The 19,411-nt window shown below is 37.0% G+C and overlaps 1 protein-coding gene and 1 pseudogene across 1 annotated transcript; one reads left to right on the forward strand and one right to left on the reverse strand.

Annotated features, from left to right (window-relative positions):
• Positions 1–2,388: 2,388 nt before the first annotated feature.
• Positions 2,389–10,280, reverse strand: LOC116214352 (annotated as a pseudogene).
• Positions 10,281–16,467: 6,187 nt separating this feature from the next.
• On the forward strand, positions 16,468–18,971 carry LOC116213446 (protein AGENET DOMAIN (AGD)-CONTAINING P1-like). The gene is made up of 2 exons (XM_031548394.1): positions 16,468–17,013; positions 18,557–18,971. The coding sequence occupies exons 1-2, from the start codon at positions 16,543–16,545 to the stop codon at positions 18,590–18,592; spliced, it is 507 nt and encodes a 168-aa protein (XP_031404254.1). The 5' UTR covers positions 16,468–16,542; the 3' UTR covers positions 18,593–18,971.
• Positions 18,972–19,411: the final 440 nt, after the last annotated feature.

Here is a 19,411-nt window from a genome sequence, read left to right on the forward strand (position 1 = left end):
GACTAGATATATATAGGGGGAAGACAACTCTTAAGGGTCTAAAATAGGAAATTGACAGCTAGACTTATACAAAGTAACTTCCTAAAACAAAAAATGTAATTATTCCAAAGTGGAAATTTAAAACTCTTGACACAAACTAAAATAGGAGCTAATATCTAATTATAAATGTCTTTCTATCTAAATAAAATATACTAACCTAATTAATTGTATGTTTGGTAAAAAAATTAAATATTACTTAACTTAACTTAAATTTTCCCTCAATTCAATAACACAACCATTAAATTTTATTTTTTTTTTCAAATTCTCTCTCATACTTTTTATTATCTATTATTATAATTAAAATTTCAATACTAAATTCTCTCAACTATTAAATAATTTTCTCAATTTTAGTACTTTTTCTTTAATTCAATAACACAGTCATTATTTTTTATCTTCTTTTTCAAAATGTCGCACATTTTTTCCAACTACTTTTATCTTTATCTCTTTAAATCAAACTAAATCAAACTTAACTTTATTATTAAATGCTATGTAACATTCTAATTTTCCTAATTTATAGATCAAGATACCTCATTTTCCCTTTCTATATCACGAGAATTCTTCCTTGATATATTATTTCTTATGATTTTATTTTTTATAATCTAGAACAATCATACATATATCCAACTGCAAGTTATAAAATATTATAAATAAGTCTTATTTTCCTAAAAAAAATTCTTAAATTATGTTTCTTCTTTTTTTCTTTTTCAATTCAAATATATACTTTCCAATTATTTTGCATTTCTAAAATAATATTTTAGATTAAGTGATTCCAACCTGAACCATACAGGGTTGTGAAGGGACAATTGGCCTATATTAAACTTATTTGTTGTCACTTTAACGGAATAAAAGCAATACTCTCCAACTCAAACTAAATTAAGACAATATAATATGGTTACGATCAATATAATATTACAACATAACTATTTTAATTGAGAAAATTATAAACTTTGCCAGCACAACATGCGGGTTTTCATCTAGTTATTCAATATGACACAAGCAAATTGAACAATTGATTCTTGGAGGAAACCAATCTTCCACGTAACTAAGAAATCATGAAGACTTCCTAATGAAACATGAGGCTTCCTAAAACACACAAAGCACATGGACTCCATTTTGTTGTCTCAATGATCTGTTCTTATTAAATACCTCAAAGCATCATATGTAAGGATTGACTAGAACATATATATTTACACATTCATACATACATACATATATATATATATATGTATGTCTATCTATCCTAATTTATAATCCGCAATCATCTACAGAATCTGTGAGAGGCTTCACGTAGACAAGAGTATGAGATGTGTTTTGTGTAATTTTGAAAAACTTCACCTTTGTATGCAACATTAACAGTGTGTTTGGATAGGAGAGAAATGGAGGGAAATGAAAGAGAGGGGAGGGAAAGTTGTATGGGAGTTGTAACAAATTCCATACAACTTTCCCTCCCCTCCCCTCCCCTTCCTTTCCTTAGGATAAAGTTACTGTTTCTGAAAATCGAGTAACACCAATGAAAAAGAATGCAAAACAAGGTTTTGGAAAAAGAAAAAAGAAAGCCCATCCTCCCTCCCCTTTTTAAGCATAGTTTTCACCAATTACTTGATGAGCAGGTAAAATCTGAGGTAAAGTAGTTACACGATTGCGATGGATAGAAGTATCTTCCGTAGGTCCGTCCTTGATGAGTGGCAGACTAGGTAATGAACTGGACCAGAAAGGAAGCAATCGTCACTAATTGGACATCCCAATGCCTAACGCGGGCAACGGATTATTACCTTGTGGCATTTGCAGACCACCATTGCAGTGAGCAGCTAGCCAAGTTGAAGAAACGACCGGGTCAGCAATCACTGTCAGGGTACACACTATACCAGCGGAGCATGAGATTGCTCTGCCTGGAAAACCGGAGATTCGAGCTGAATTGGGAGAGATCTCGTCAGTGCGCGGACTCGAATCGGCAATTGGCAGCTTAGAGATGGATCTGAAGCAGAGACTGAAGATGCCGATGGCGATGGCTTCCTGCCGATCAGTCGCAGAAGAGGGAAGGCCAACAGAACCCGATCGGTCGAAAAATCGTAATCCATTATCTTTGGTTTGTTGAATCGTCGTCCAAGAGATTGCTTTAGAAAAATGTTAAATATGGGGGAAAAATGAGCTTTATTTAGAAACATGTTAATTATAACTTTGTACATGAAATATTTCGGTAATTTAAAGAAATAGTATGCACAAAGTGTTTGATATTAAATATATCATCACATACAATTTTTCACAAAAGAGAGACATATATTATCACATATAGAGAGTTTTCCATATTTTGAGGAATATGCAACGTACATTATATGCCTACAGACATTATAATTATTTAAACATTGCTTCTTATTTAAATTAATTAAATATTTATATAATTGAGAATAATAAAAGGTTTATCCATGCAATATTACTAGCACGAAACGCAGACAAAAGCACAGAGTATCTCATCCAGCAAAAAGAAAAAAAGAAAAAAAGGAAAAGCACAAGGTATCTTAATTTTTCGAAAAGGGGTTGTGTGTAATGGGTTAAACGTATTCGATGGAGACATAAGGTAGCAGGGCAGTCTTGGCCTCAGGGTGGTTCCACTCCAGAGATTCCCACCATTCTCTATCTTGTAGTCTTATCTTCTTAAGAGAAGGGGGAGAAGAAGCGAATATTCCATCTAGCATTTCAATCCTCTTCAGCTTCGGACAGTTGCGTATCTCAATGACATGTATGAGATCCCGAAGTCCAGTCCAACTGCATATGCTCTCAAGTTCCTCAAGGTTGTGCAATATTAAGGTCAGCTGCCTTGCCTTTGATTGGTCAGCAGATGATGCATAGGGGGGCAATAACAAGCTGCTGGCTCCTCCTCCGTGCTCTAATTCGTGGCCTATCACTTCCTTCATCTGTTTACAATAATTAACAGAGATTTCCTCGAGGTTGGGGAGGAGCATGAATAACTCAAGAGTTAGCACCCTCTTCATCTCATGACATCTGTAAACGTAAATTTCAGTAAGAAAAGGAAGGAGGGCGGACGTCGCTGCAGGAAATGGTTGTGGGGATGGCAATAACAAGCTGCTGGTGGCGTTGTTTCCGACCATGGCTCCTCCTCCGCGCTCTAATTCGTGGCCTATTACTTCCTTCATCTGTTCACAACCAGAAACTGAGATTTTCTGGAGGTTGGGGAGGAGCATGAATAACTCAAGAGTTAGCACCCTCTTCATCTTATCACATTCATTAACACAAATTTTTGTAAGAAGGAGGGCGGACGTGGCTGTGGGAAATGGTCGTGGGGATGGCATTACTATTATCTCCTCCATGTCGGAGGGTCCCTCAATTAAAATATCCCGTAGATTTTGGAGACGAGGAAGCAATTGAGGCCCCACCACATTCTTCATCTTTGGACAACCAGTGATATTAATTGATTCGAGTTGGGAGAAAGCGTGAGGTGATTCTCCTGCTACTGCTTCTGCTCCCACTATACTCTCCACTTCCTCGCAATAAGCAATATCGAGCAATTTTAGTCTCGTGAGGTACAACCCCCCTACGAGATGCTTCAGTGGCGGTGGTGGCTGCCCCTCTATTAGCTCTGGCTGTTCCCCATTTATGCGCAGCGACTCTATTTCTTCAAGACGTGTTAAACTGGCCAAAATATTAATCCACGTCCAACTGTTATACTCAATCCACAATTCCTTCACGTCTCTTGGGAGATGACAGGTTTATCCAATCCCGTCCCATACGTTGAAAATTATGAATCTAATATCCCCACCACGACTACAACTTCCATGTAATTCCGCAAACGCCTCACGCAAATGATCGGGAAGTTGATGTTGACCTCCTATGAAGATAATGTACGGGCAGGGGTTTCTTCCTGTCTTGTTATGTGCCTGTGTGTACTTGTTCAGCTCTTTCACATTTTGAAAACGACATCGGATTAACTCCAACTTCTTCTCCCTTCACTTCTATATCATCCGCTATAAGGTGTTGTAGCCTCTGTAACTTACTGATTACTCCATCTGGAATCTTCTCAATTCCTGTCCATAAAAGGTCGAGATATGTAAGATTAACCAACATCCCCAAACCATCTGGCACTTCTTTAATCTCTGAACACCCTCGGAGGTCCAACTTCCTTAACGATGTCAACTTCTCCAGGGAAGGAAGAAGAGATAATTCAGAGCATTGGTTGAGTATTAGTGCCCTCAACTTTTCTAGGTTCGTGATAGATTCAGGCACTTCTGTGATGCTAGTATCGCTCAAATTAATAACTTTTAACCCCCCTATCCGTTCAAAGAAGCATCCTGGGATTTCACGCAGTCCCCGACAGCCATTTAGCAGCAGAGTTGAAAGTCGAGGACAGTTTGGTGATATGGAGGATGGAACTTCTTCTATGTCATTATACATCAACGAGACCTTTTGAAGATTAGGAAACCATTCATCCGGATCATCCGGCACATCATCCAAATGCAACCCAGATTTTACCATGCAGGACTTGTCTGCACTCATGATGCATATGGCCATGTCTCGAATCACATCATGCATCCTCACAATTATCCCCCCAAGTCGTTCAAGAAGACATGCCTTTTCGAGTTCATCTAATAATTGATGGCCTTCATCATGCATCTCTTCCCGGTCATCCCCATGAATCACCCCCTCATCAATGTAAAACTCTATCAATTCTTTTCTGTCGATTTTCTTATCCTCGGGATAGAGAGCACACAGTAAAAGACATCGTTGCTTCTTTGGATCTAAGCAGCTATAACTGTGTTGAAGGATTGGGAAAACACCTGTTTGCATGTCCTGTTGTAGAGCTTGTGGTTGTCTTAGTTTTTCCAGCCTGTCTTTCCATCCATAATCAGCGTCCACTGCCCTCATGCTTCCCGCCGTAACAACAATAGCTAGAGGCAAGCCTTTGCACTCCTTTACAATACACCTCGCGATAGGTTCCCGACTAGGAGATAGATTAGAACCAAGTGTATCTACAAACAAAGTCCATGCGTCATTATAAGGCAGGGGCTCAACCTTGATTTCCTTTTGACACAACATCTTCTGACAAACAGCACGATCTCGAGTTGTCAAGATGAGCTGAATGCAATCCTCCGGAATTCCCACCTCTTGGAGCTCAAAATGCTTCCACATATCGTCTAGAATAATTAGAGTATTCTTTTTCTCTCTCAAATGTTTGAACAACAGAGTTGACCTTAGCGCTTCATCTTTATCCTTGAAAAGATCTGGAGCCTCTGTTCCATTTGCTTATCTTATTTTGCAGCTCATGGATGGTGCAATCTTTTGATACGGTGACCCAAAATACACCACGAAAAGCTGCACGCGTTTTGTTATGAAGGTGCTTTAGGACCGTTGTTTTGCCCACTCCGGCCATTCCATAGATACCAATGAGTGAAATATTATTTTTCGTTAAGCAATCCCAAATCTCATCCACGATTCTCTGAGACTGCTGCCCCACTAACTCTCGTACTTTGAAAGTTCCACCTACTTCATCCCGTGCTCCACCAGCCGACCTAGTAGAAGGCTGCCCGATTGGTGTAGCACTGGGTCCATCAACCTCATTGCATGAATCTTGGTTTCCTTCCTCTGGCAAATGAAAGGACGGAACAGCTGTTGATGGCATTCTCGAGTTCTCTGGTCTATCGGTTTCCACATATAGATCATTTGGCGTGCCTGATGGACCGACATCTGGAGGAACCCTCAATTGATCAGCTTCCCCAGTGGGAAAGCCTGAGCATGGCATATTACTTCCATTATTGATGTGTCCTGGAGCATTTCGTGCTCCGCCAGCCGACCCAGTAGAAGGCTGCCCGACTGGTGTAGCACTGGGTCCATCAACCTCATTGCATGGATCTTGGTTTCCCTCCTCTGGCAAATGAAAGGACGGAACAGCTGGCAATGACATTCTTGAGTTCTCTGGTCTATCGGTTTCAACGTGTAGACCACGTATCATAGAACTGACGTGAGATTCTGACAAAGTTGGTATGCCCGATGGGATGGCATCTGGAGGATTCCTCAATTGATCACCTTCGCTTGTGTGAAAGCCTGAGCATGGCATAATACTTCGGTTATTCATGTGCTCAGGAGCATTTGATGGACCTTCCACCTCTGGTTCACCGCAAACTTCTTGTAATAAATTTCTACTAAATTCTCCAAAACTCCTCGAACAAATAGACATCTCGCCTAGATCCCCCGGTGCAAATTGCCGAGGCAGGCCCACCGCGTTAGGACTCCCTGCAGTGGTGCATTGTGGTTGCTTTGGTAAAAAAATGGCAAAGGATTCCGCAAATCTGACAACTGCGGCTGTGTGCTCACTTGAGCTGAACTGGTTCCAATCTCTAGCCTTCTTCTCTTTGTGTTAGCTTTTTTCTTCGTTGCTTCATCAACCTTTTCACAAACTTTAATTCCTGCGCCTTCAATATGACCCAAATGTGCCTTTATTCGGGAAGCTCCCCCGGAAAATTTTTTGCCGCAGAACCCACATTGCCAGCGATATGGTTCACCTTCATTCGATGTGACTTTGACGTAATTCCAAAAGGGGTCCTTTGGCTTGCCCGGCTTGCCCATGCTAGCTACTGACACTGAGGAAGCTGTAAAGCCAAAACACAGATCTTGTGTTCAGAGACACTATGTAATGTGTCGTAACTCCTGGAAACAGAACTTGTCCTACGAATGCAGTCATCGTATCCATGACCAAAACTACAGGAAACAAAATGAAAACTGGCAAGGAAAGATCATCGTAAGTTAAACAAACTTTACCTTGAGTTGTCTACAACTGATGAATGAAGATTGGCTATAGCAGCGCTGTAATGCAGGAAAAGCCTTGCTAACTTTTCTTATCCCAAGGCTCATAAATATCTGCAGAGAACAGAGACATATTACAACTCCAACAACATGCTCCGTTGCAGGCAGAAGACACATTCGACTGCAATAGACAGCTTTAAGCGCCTTCACGAGCAACTTAACCACTTTTCCCATAGGATAACAGTACTACCGTAAGGTTCCTGCTGCTTACCATAAAAAAGTTGTTCCGATCTCCATGATCTTAGAACTGATTGACTGAAAAAAGTTCCCGAGCAAAGTGGATGAATCTAACAATGAAAAATGAATCCACTGCTACATAGTTCCCAGTCATCCTTGTTCCGTCACCACCAACCATTAGTTATAGGGCAGACCTCTCCCACCTGAAAAGCCATTCAAACAGAATCAGACCATGCCGACAAAGTTCTCATCAGATTTTTTAACTATTTTTATATACGAGCATTTTAGTACATTCACTTTGTTTAGTTTGGTTCCCTTAAGAATGACCGGTCATACCATGTTGTCATTTACCCAACAAAATGGGAGTATGCTATCTGCATTAAAAATGTATGAAGTGGCCATCCTAGTGACTTAAAACACTCTCTATCTATGATTTAATAATATAGTTTAATTGAACTACTGGTGGCTCCCTGACTAGCACATCAGCTCTCTGCAGGTAGTTGTCCGCAGGCAGCATAATAAGGAGCTAAACATAAAAGTAGCATGAGACGAACAAAGACAGAGCACCTTACCTTCAGCATACACTCTTTGATTGATGATATCAAGGTTCGTTACATCAGCTACGATGTTGAGAAGTCCTCCAACCTTCGAGGCTTATAGTTTCCATAGATAAACATCGAGATGCCTGAATATGCAGGAATATTGGACCCAAAAAGACATTAGTACCACCAGCATGATTCATGCACTACCGAACTTGCCCTTTTCGATGGTGAGGATGGGTTCAGTTCCAATATCATAGAACTCTCCAACTGGGTTCAGTTTTCTACCTGGTCCTGCATAGTCACACAAAGAAACATAAGCAAAAATAATTGAAAGGGCAGCTTCATGCACACTAAAACAATCCTTTCCTTTTGTGCTGGTGGAATTGCGAGTTTATTTTGATGGCTCTTTTGTCTTTTACTCTCTCACATCAACTTTTACAAAATTTTTGAGTTTTTCAATTTTATGTATGTGATTAACATAAAACACAATGTAACACCATATAAATCTTGACAATCTTGAAGACAAAAATTTATCGTGTCATGGTTGCAATTTTTCCTCTTAACTTTGAATCATAATTTTGACTATGTTAGATTTTTCAAGATTTTTATTGATTTATCTTCTTTAATATTTTATGTCATTTGTGAAATTAAATTATCATTAGCATTAATATCTAATAATATATTGTATGTTATCTATTGTAAATAACTATTTTTAACAATTTGGAGTACATATTTTATATAATAAAATTAGCGAAAAGAGGATCATGTTTTATCCTGTGTAATGCACGGGCTAGTGACCAGCCAAATGCTCTCAGAATGCTCGGTAATTAAATGAAATTTTCTCAGTTTTCTTATTTTCTTTAAAACAAATTTTAATTTTTTAAATATATAAATATAGATTTGTGGAATCGTTCCTTACTTTCTCAATTTTTCAAGGTTTCTTTTAAGATGATTTGTTTAAAGTTTTTAGTTGCTAAACACATAAATATAGATTTGTGGGAAAGATTGTTATTTTTTAGATACTTTGAACTTATTTAGAAGACGAAACTTTTATTTTTAAATTTTTTATGACGTATAAATATAGAATTGTGGAACCAGTTATTATTTATTTGAGTTTTTTAACTTTTCTAAGAAATAATTTTATTTTTTTCAAATATATTCATATAAATCTATAGGACTGGTCAGTATTTCTCATTTTCTATAATTTTTAAAATTATAAATATTTTATGAAAATATCTATATTATATTATTTATGATACGTTATAAGTAAAGTACGTACCGTACATAACTATGACTGATCCATCAATGAAAAATATTGATACCACAAGTGTATTTCAATCTTTTGCATAATTTGATCTAATTTTATGTATGTGATTAACATAAGACACGATATGACACCGCATAAATCTTGACAATGTTGAAGATAAAAGTTCATCCTGTGATTAGAATTTATCTTTTTAATTATTTTTCTTTTTTTGCATAGTCTTGATAATAGTTGATTTTAAAGTATAATATTGATTTAATTTTCTTCTAACCTTATTTGTGAAATTAAATTACCGTTAGTCTTATATATATAATAGTATATTGTTATTGATTGTATACTATTTGTAAACAATTTATAACACATATATTGGACAATAAAATTAACAAAAAAAAAATATCACATTCTACGTACTCCGTGCAACGCGCGGTCTCTGCGACTATTTTAACAATATAGCTTAATTGAACTATGGGTGACTTCTCGAATAGCACATCCGCTGTCTGCAAGTAGCATAATAGGGAACTATAAACATAAAAAAGCATGAGACGAACAAAGCCAGAGCACACACTCTTGGACTGATGATATCAGGATGCTTTACCTCACCTACAATGTCAAGGAGTCCTCCAACCTTCAAGACTTATAGTTTCTATAGATAAAAATCGAGCCGCTTGAATATGCAGGAATATTGGACCCGGAAAGCAACTAGTACCGGCACGAACATGCTTGATGCAGTACTGAACTTTCCCTTTTCAATGGTGAGGATAGGGTTCCGTTCCAATATCATAGAACTCTGCATCTTCAAGATATAGGTTCAATTTCCACTTGGACCTGCATAGTCAGACAAAGAAACAAAAGGAAAAATATTTGAAAGGACACGTATTATATATATGCACAAAAAAGCATCATATCGGAAGGACATAGTAAAACATTTCATTCCTCTTCTGCGGGTGGAATTGCAGTTCTGCCGCGAGCAGGGCAGATCTATCTAATTCCTGCTTACTTTGGTATAACTAGACTGCCCTGCTGAAGTAAGGAAGCATAACAAGCGTCGAACTTCAAATATTTAGCCCTACTCCTTGTTCCATCACCCAAAGTAATGATCAAGCCATATACAAAGAGAAACTGATTAAAAAGAATCACGTACTCATAATTTCCGCGGAGGCAGGGCAAGTCGACCTCCAAGATCTCGCAGAGATGGGACGATCACCAACCGAAAGATTTTCAACAGGCGAGCAGATCGGTGAAACTCGGCAAAAGGAAAAATCTTGCAAGCAGATGAGCTGAGTGAAACCGGCAGTTTGAGAGAAAAAGGTTTCGCAATGCTGTAGAACAAAATAATACCCACATTTCTACAAAGAGGAAAGAGAAAGGGTTCTCAAAGTCAAAGTCAATGGTTGCTTCTTGCTTGCACAGTGAAAAGGCAACTTGTGGGGAAATTGCTAGGAAATTGCTCAGTCCACGCATAATGGGAATAGATAGATGAAATTTTTTATCCAAATGGATCAAAAACAACAATTTAGAGCAGAGTTGTATTGATTAATTCATTGATTGCAGAGGACTGCCCGCACTAAATAAATTTTGTGGAATCACCCTTCACCGTGTTTGAGAAACTTGGCACTTTGGCCGGACAGGATAAAGTGAAAGTGTTCTCAAAGTCAATGGCTGCTTCTTGCTTGCACAGTGAAAAGGCAGCTTGTGTGGAAATGGCTAGGAAATTGCTGGGAAATTGCTCAGTTCACACCTAATGGGAATAGATAGATGAAATTCTTCATCCAAATGGATCAAAAATAACAATTTAGAGCAGAGTTGTATTGATTAATTCATTGATTGCAGAGGACTGCCCACACCAAATAATTTTTGTATGATCACCCTTCACGGTGCTTGAGAAACTTGGCACTTTGGCCGGACGGGATTCCAATTTTGCACTTCTGTTCGATGCATTTGGATCCTTTGGGGTTTTGATCTCCAGTAGTACAAAGAAAAACTGAGATTTCTCGTGGACCAGCGAGATATTTATCCGGAACAAGCAACTGAAAGAGAAATTGCTGCATAGAATCCTTTGTAGCTAAATGTTCAGCCCCTTGAAATGATTAATCTTAATCATGAACTTGCAGGTAAGGTCTCGGCATGACACTTATTCATCCACGGCTGGATGCTCTGGTACTAATGTAAGAAATAAGAAGTAGGATGCGAAAGACAAGGCACCAAAGCAAGAAAATAAAAAAACTATAATTGATTTAATTTCAATATTATTTCACTGGTATATGAAGGACTGCAATTTCCAAATATATAGTGTTTTAGTTCAAAAGTTAAGTATTTTGTATGTACATCTAGATACTAATCTTAATAATTGAAACTACTAAATTTGATCTAATTTCAAGACTCTATAGTACTTAAAGAACTGCAATTTACAGATATTTAGTATTTTAATTCAATGTTTAGAACTATTACTAAAAAGTTTACTATAACAGTAATACGTACTTATACTATTAGTGATATTTTTATTTGGTGTAATTTTTTATTTAATATTTATTTAGAATATGTTTTATTTGGTGCAATTTCCTTTTGTTCTCAATTTTTCTTCGTCTATTAAATGATCAGATAATTTTTTTGTTATTAGTTTTTAAAACTTTTATTTGTTTTAATTTTAATCTCAGAATTTGAAGATCAAATAAAAGGTTAAGAAAGAAAAAGGAAAATCAAATCGTCCATGGGGGCGAGAAACCCCATTAAAAAAGAACAAAAACAAAAAAGGCGCAAAAGGGTGACCTGACGGCTGCCTTGTGGAAAGGTGAGAGAGCTCTCAAAATCAATTATTGCTTGAACAGTGGAAGGCAACTTGTGCTCGGAAATCAGCTTATCGGTCCCGAACCGAAATCGGTCCAATTAAACATAATCAGCTGTAAAATGAACATAATTTACTAGAGCAAAGTGCAATCAATTATGTTATATTTATAGTGGATTACGTTCAACTGGACCGATTCCGTCCCATTGAACAAATTTTCAGATTTAGGAAATTTAAAGAATCATTCAGTTTATAAAAATAATAAAAAAAAATTAAAAAGAACAGCCAACTTATGGGCAACTTCATGAACTGCACATGGACATATTACTAGGACTTAGCTCAACCCCGTGCGACCTCCTTTTCTATGTTGAGCGTTCAGCTAAAGGGTAACATTTTGCCTCTGGCAATTGTTTTGCATCAACCATAGCTAATCGTTGTTCATAATTATGGAAATCATAGTTTCGAAACCTTATTTAACGGACTAATTTAACTGATCCAAGCGGGAAACATGGACCAAAGCTCAATGTTTTGATTTTTGAGGGGTTGTTAAGGTGAGCAACTTATATTCAAACTAATTATTAGGTAGGCATTTTTAGAACTCCATGGTTATGGTCATATCATTGTTTCAGATCATGCATGTATTTTCATAAGGTCGATTATTATGATACTTGCAAGTGTGACGGTGAGATCTACAGGATTAAGATTGATGAAAGTTAGAGAATCTTGTGGTCTCCTGAGTCAATTATGAAACGAGCCATAGGAAAGGGCTAATGGGCTACTTGTGGTAGAGAGATTTGCCAATGTGGAACCATATATTTTGTTAGAAAAATCGAGGTCAAACGTTCCACTTGCTTTGCACGGGATAAAAGTCCCATATCTAATTTGGATTACCGAAATTTTTAGAGACGGGACACTTCATGAATTAACGAATTGCGATTGCGTACAAATTTCCAAATCCATGCCGGTTGAGTTTCCAGGAACACAAGACATGCCATTAGATAGATGAACCAATTGGGTTCATTTGATTACCATTTGAAGCAAAATATATATATATATATATATATCCAAGTGCAAGTTATAAAATATTATAAATAAGGTTACTTTGGGCAAGAAATGGCATCATATTTAGCAAATATGTGTACGAACTTTATAGTTGTCTCGTTATGTGCCTGCGTGTACCTATTCAGCTCTTTCACATTGTGAAAACGACATTGAATTAACTCCGACTTCTTCCACTACAAGAAATTTGCATATATTGTGATAAATTTTCTTACCTCGGATGAAATTTTGTCTTAAAATTTTTTATAATAAAAATATGTATATATGTAGATACATATATCTCTATATCTATATACATATTTTAATATATTGTGATACAAAGAACATTATAACTAATATAATATATATGGTGAACCACCAAAGGTAGTAGTCTAGTGGTTAACAAGTTACTCCATGTTAGTTATAACCTTCTTCCATGTTAGTTATAACCTTCTTTGTGTCACAATTTATGGAAGTATGTATATATATAGAGAGAGACATAATGTTTCTACATGTACATGCATATTTGTATTATAAGACTTTATCTAATATTAATTTAACCTTTGAATCACAATCTAGGCAATCTGATGATGATGCAATGCTATTCATTGTTCGACTGGAATGAATCCACCTCCTTTAGACATAGTGTTGTTGATTAATGATATGATTTTTCTCAAGCATAAAGGGCCTGGCTGAACCGATCGCAGTAACTTATGGACCATGTGCAGTCGACTATGAATCCATTTTTCTATATTAATTAATTCATTCGTTGCCTTATAAAAGTAGTTAAGTTGACGTGTATCCTTATTGTTCTGTTGGATCCCCTTAAAATTGCCGACTACAATGCATTTCCTAAATAGGGACTTCTTATCCATTTCTGGTAAAGATGAACACGTAAGGTAAGAGGGCTGTCTGAGATCATTCTAGAGTGATGGGTTCTATCTAATTCAGTATGTAGCTTATTTATCATAGAATTGATCTGAGATCCTTGCAAAGTTGGCATGCCTAATGGGATAATATCCGGAGGATACCTCAATTGATCAGCTTCCCTAGTGTGAAAGCTTGAGCATGGGATATTACTTTGGTTATAGATGTACCCTTGAGCGTTCGGTGGACCTTCAACCTATGTTCTACCACATGCTTCTCGTAATAAAATTTCTGCTAAATTCCCCAAAACACCTAGGACAATTAGAGATGTTGCCTAGATCCCCTAGCCCAAATTGCCGAGGCAAGTGCATTGCATGGATTGCATCAGGACTCTCCTATGGCAATGCATTGGGGTTGTGATGGCCAAGAGATTATAGAGTATTTCGCAATGCTACCTGTGGCTGTGGGTTTACTGGAGGTGAATTGATTCTAGTTTCCAGCCTTTTACTTGGGCCTTCTACCTATATTTCATTACCAAGTTCTCGCATAATCTCATCCACAGTATATTTCCCAATTCTAGAGCAATCTAGGGTGTCATCCATATCCATTGTCACAACAGCAAGCTAGTTCCCCCATTGCGCAAGGACTCCCTAGTGGTGGTGGTACAATGACGTTGCTTTGGCCAAGAGATGGTAGAGTATTCTGTGAATCTGCCACCTGTGGTTGTGGGTTCACTTGAGTTGAACTAGTTCAATCTCCAGCCTTCTTCTCCTCTTTTTACTGTAAAATGGGTGGGGTTACTATTGACGACTCAAATTTATTTACAGTTATTAAGAGAAATTGTCCAACGAAGAAAAATGATATTTATCATTAATAACTTTTTATAAAGATTTATTTTTCTCCAGTATATGAATACATATTGATATTTATGTTGTTACATATATACATATATCAATATAGCCAATCATTTGTAATAACTCTCAATTTGGTAGTAAAGACAAAGAATATGAATTATTGAAACTAAAAATGTTTCAATTACAATATAATGTACTTAAAAATAACGTAATATTAACAAAATGAAGTAAAATATGTCAATTCGAGCAAGTACATTGAAGAAAACACTAGCTTGTAGTATATTCATATACTTTTCGAGCTTGCGAGAGATTTATTTGATATGAAAACTATATTAATTGACTTATAACTTAGAGATACATAACGCATAAAGTCTACGAGTTTATGATACGAGCTTACGTTTCGCGTTTACGAGCCTTTACCGAGTCTACTTCAACTCTTCAGAATGACAACCTAGAATTTGAGACTTCTTTTCCTTTCTCAAATTGAACAACAAAGCTGACCTTTTCGATTTATCCTTGGAAATATCTGGATGCCTATAGTCTAGTAAAAGAATAAGAAATAAATTGAAAAAAGATACCATTGGAAATATCTGGATGCCTATAGAAATAAAGGGTACCATAAGTTCCACTAGTGATAATTGAATCCAAGATTATCTTATTATGAGTTGATGTCTTAAACCGCTACATTAAGACCCCTTCCACTGTTTATGGATTTCTACTCATGTAAAGGGATTGCGGTTTTATTTTTACTACACAACATATGAAGTGGATTTGCCAGTTGCCCGATAAAGAAATAAAGTTATCTCTATATATATATATCTATATGAAAGCAAGGACATAATGGGCATGATCATATGACCTTAGAACGCTCGGTTTCAAAATAAAATTTTATCATATTTTTGAATTTTTTGATCAAGCTTTGAAGCCCTTGACTTTTATGGCTTTTATTAATTGTTTAAAAGAAATGATTTTTTAAAGATATTTTATGATAAGAACCCTTTTCTTCGCCTTTTGTGATTTTTTTATATATATTTTAAAATATTTTTTAACAAAACTATTTTAAGAAAATGTTAAAAAATATTTTTCTTACTTTCTAATGAAATATTGTTGATTATTATATTAATAAATTACATATCTTTGAAAACAAAATGAATAATTTATATTAGATATTAACATAACTATATATTTCTAAACTTTTTTTAGAATATTTTATTATCCATATGATATTTGAAATTCTCTCGACAGTATAAATCTTAAATTCTTTATTTAAGATAAAAACTTAATACCCACATAAATATTATTAGCTGGTAAAAGAAGTGTATATTTTATAATATATAGTTGTATGGCTATCTTTAATATAGGCCTTTACCAAATTTTGAATTTTTAAAATTGAATTATATTTTTTTGTTAGATATTAAAGTAATAAAATATTTTTGAATTTTTTAGCAGATTTTATCATATACATAAAATTCAATACTTTTGAAATTTTTATTTTAGATAAAATTAATATCTAGTCACATCTATATTAAAATTAATATAAATTGGAGGTCTCTCTCGTCAATTAATTTACCCGTCTCTCTTGGTTTTAGGGGAAAATAAATGTTATATAATGTTGTTTTAATAGCTCATTTATTTTGTAGTGCCACAATCTCTAGCCAAAAATATAATAAAAAAGAACGTACTTGCGTAAATCAATATTAAAATAACGGAATGCATACAAATTCTTCATTTATATAATATTATAGATTGATATTTTCTAAAACCTTGAAACATGATCGCTTATTTAGATCGCGAGTTACGGAAAGTTATGGAGCGACGTACTATTGGGGGTTATTATAATTTAACTGCATAACCTTCTATACCATACGATCCAATCAAGCTAATAAAAGTAAAAGATTTTTTCCAGCAGAAAAGAAGATTATTGGTAAATAGGACAGGTGACGAAAACCTACTTCCTTTTTTTTTTCTTTTTTTTAGGGCTTAAAATAAATTGAGATTATTATTATTATTATTATTTTGCTGAGTAAAATTAGTTTATTATTGCTATCGCATTTTATTGCGTAATATATAATTATATCATTTGGAGATTGCACCATATCATATGACACTGTACCCGCTGACAGTACTTCCGCCCTCTCCCGCCAACGTCAGCCCATCGTCTCCAGAATGCCTCCGGCCGCCGCATTCTTCCCCGGCGACACTGTCGAGATCGCATCAAATGACGATGGGTTCCATGGCTCTTGGTTCACTGGCATCGTCGTCCGCCTCCTCTCTGCTCCTTCCTCCTCGGGCCGCCGCAAGGCCGCTGGCAAAGCCACCCTTAGGTACTTAATTCAGTTCGACACGCTCTTCGAGGACGAGGCCGGGACCAAACGGCAGACGGAGGTGGTCGATGAGTATCAGATGAGGCCCGTGCCTCCGAGCGAGCCGAGGAGAGCGTTCAAGCTCGGGGAGGAGGTGGATGCGTACTACAACGACGGCTGGTGGGAGGGCTCGATCACGGAGGAGCTGGGCAGCGGGAAGTTCGAAGTCTACTTTAGGGCATCAAAGGAGTCTATACAGTTCAAGAGCGAGAGATTGAGGCTCCACCGTGAGTGGACCAATAACGCTTGGTTCCCTCCTTTCGATGAGGAAAAGGTCAGTACGATGATTTCTCCCTTCAATTCTTCGCTCAATTGGGTGGCTTTGCCGGTCTTGTCCGATCGAATGTTTCAGCTGGATAATGAAAATGAGCGTGTTTTCGTAGATTGCCTATCTTCAACCTGTAAATTGTTCACTCATATGATGTATAGAAGGACTTAATGAGGAAATTGAGAGCTTAAACGGTCGAAATTTGCTGAAGGATCGTCGATAGTAGACAATCTCAAGTTCGGCAGTGAAATACACGGCCAATTGTCATTGTCATTACACTGGTTCTTGTTACTGTCTTGTGAGTTCGAGTTGCTTGTGTACTGAATTTGTAATCCTGATTCTGATTGACCAATTTTACAAAAGTTGTTTTGCTTAGTCAAATTTGCTATGTGAAACTACGTGATTTTCGATATTTTTGCAACATCTAAGAATAAATAGTTTGGTTTTGAATCAACTAGGAGGTCCCCGACTACCCCGGGCTAGTGTTTCCGATATCCGTCAAAGTGGGAGTATTTAGAGAATTCTCATCATGATCTACCTTGTAGTAACTAGAACTATCAAATCATTGACTGGACTCTTTGGTTTGGGCCCAATGTGGATTGAGTGAAGCCAAGTTGGGCCGAAGTCCCTAGATTGCTTTGGTAGTGGCTCGTAGCCCTTCCCATTGGGGGAGGGGGCAGAGCAAATCCCCCCCTTGCCTTGGGTTGCATATGGAGCCCTTTCCTTTAGGGAAGGGGGGCACGACCCCATGCCTTGGCTGGGGATTGGGAAAGGGGAGGGAAAGTGGGCAGCGGAGCTTCCCTTGTGGAAGAGGGTAACGTAAATCAGCTTTTATGTGATAAAAGAAAGAAAAACCATTTTTTTATTTTTATTTTTTACTTGGAACCAGTGCTGAATCGCTTAAGCAAACTAACATTAGGAGTGGGTTAAAGTTTTTTTTTTTTTTTTACCTTTAAACAAGGAGTAATTTTACAATTCTAACACTGCATTAATCATGTTATATTTTTCAATTCTTCAATTTAATATAAAAAGAAAAGATATTTGACAAAAATATAATAAAAATTATTGAGGACAATTACGTAAATTAATCTTGAAATAATGGAACAGATACCCCAAATTCTTCATTTATATAATAATATAGATAGAGAGTTTTTTGAAAATCTTAAATTGTGATAGTTTGTTTGGGTCACGAGTTACGGAAGGTTATGGAGGGACAGATTATGGATGGTCATTATAATATAATAGCCCTCTATAACTTGCCCTGCGTAACCCTCCGTACGATCCAATCAAGCTATAAAAGTAAAAGATTTTTGCAGCGAAAAAAGAAGTTTACATCATCTTTGTGGTAAATACTAAATAGGACAGGATAGGTGACGAAAACTTACTTTCTTTTTTTCAGAGCTGAAAATAAAATTAGTAAATTATAATTTCGCATTTTATTGCGTAATAAAGAATTATCATTTGGAGATTGGATCATATCATGATACGGTACACACTGACAATACTTTCGCCCTCTTCCGCCAACGTCAACCCATCATCGTCTCTCCAGAATGCTTTCGGCCGTCGCATTCCTCCCTGGCGATGACGTCAATATCACATCGAACGTCGATGGGTTCCGCGGCTCCTGGTTCACCGGCACCATCATCCACCTCCTTTCCACTCCATCATCCTCGGGCCACTGCAAGACCGCCGGCAAAGGCTTAATACGTGTGATTATGGACACCTTATGAAATTATAAGTTATACAGCTCTGCACACGAACTACTCAGAGCACATTTGGTCGGGCTGAATGGCAATTCGGATCTGGCCTAACTACATCTCAATTGCCATAACCACGCTTGGTTGTTATTTTGAAAAAGAATTGTAATTTGGACTGAATCACTATTCCAAATAATCATTGAATTACCATTCTGGACTGGTTGAAACAATTCGGATCAAATCTGATATATGTATAAAGAACCACATATGTCCTCTTTTGTTTTCTCTATTTATATTTTGTGCGACCTCATTGTCGCCCCTTCCGCCGCTTCCTCCTCCGGACTTCAACCTTCTGTAAAACTGTGACAACCTCCCTGCTATCCTCGAGCCGATGAAACCAAATCCGATCACAGCCACGAGCCAAATCTGGCTTCGGGGGGCCCACAGAGGGTTGAAGCCCTCTGAGCAGTTCGAGGCCCGAGCCACGCCTATGTCTCCGAGCCCCATGGCTGGGGTCGTGAACCTAGCCAAGTATTAGTATTGAGTTCTGGTTGGTATATATATTTATATATATAATATCAAATCCTTGAGCTTATGTTTCACGATGCCACGCCATCAAAATTAAAATTCGCTTCTCTGACACTATTATAACATTAAAATTCTAAACCCTCTCATGTCACCATACGATACCTGCATCTCATATTTTG

Source organism: Punica granatum, chromosome 7 (genome assembly GCF_007655135.1).
Source record: "Punica granatum isolate Tunisia-2019 chromosome 7, ASM765513v2, whole genome shotgun sequence".
NCBI classification, from domain to species: domain Eukaryota; kingdom Viridiplantae; phylum Streptophyta; class Magnoliopsida; order Myrtales; family Lythraceae; genus Punica; species Punica granatum.

What these genes read in the sequence shown, in the direction of transcription:
- LOC116213446 (XM_031548394.1), top strand. Translation starts at nt 16,543, where the DNA reads ATGCCTCCGGCCGCCGCATTCTTCCCCGGCGACACTGTCGAGATCGCA. An exon ending in CTCCTTTCGATGAGGAAAAG is followed by an intron (nt 17,014 to 18,556) that starts GTCAGTACGATG and finishes TCGTCTCTCCAG; the next exon opens with AATGCTTTCGGCCGTCGCAT.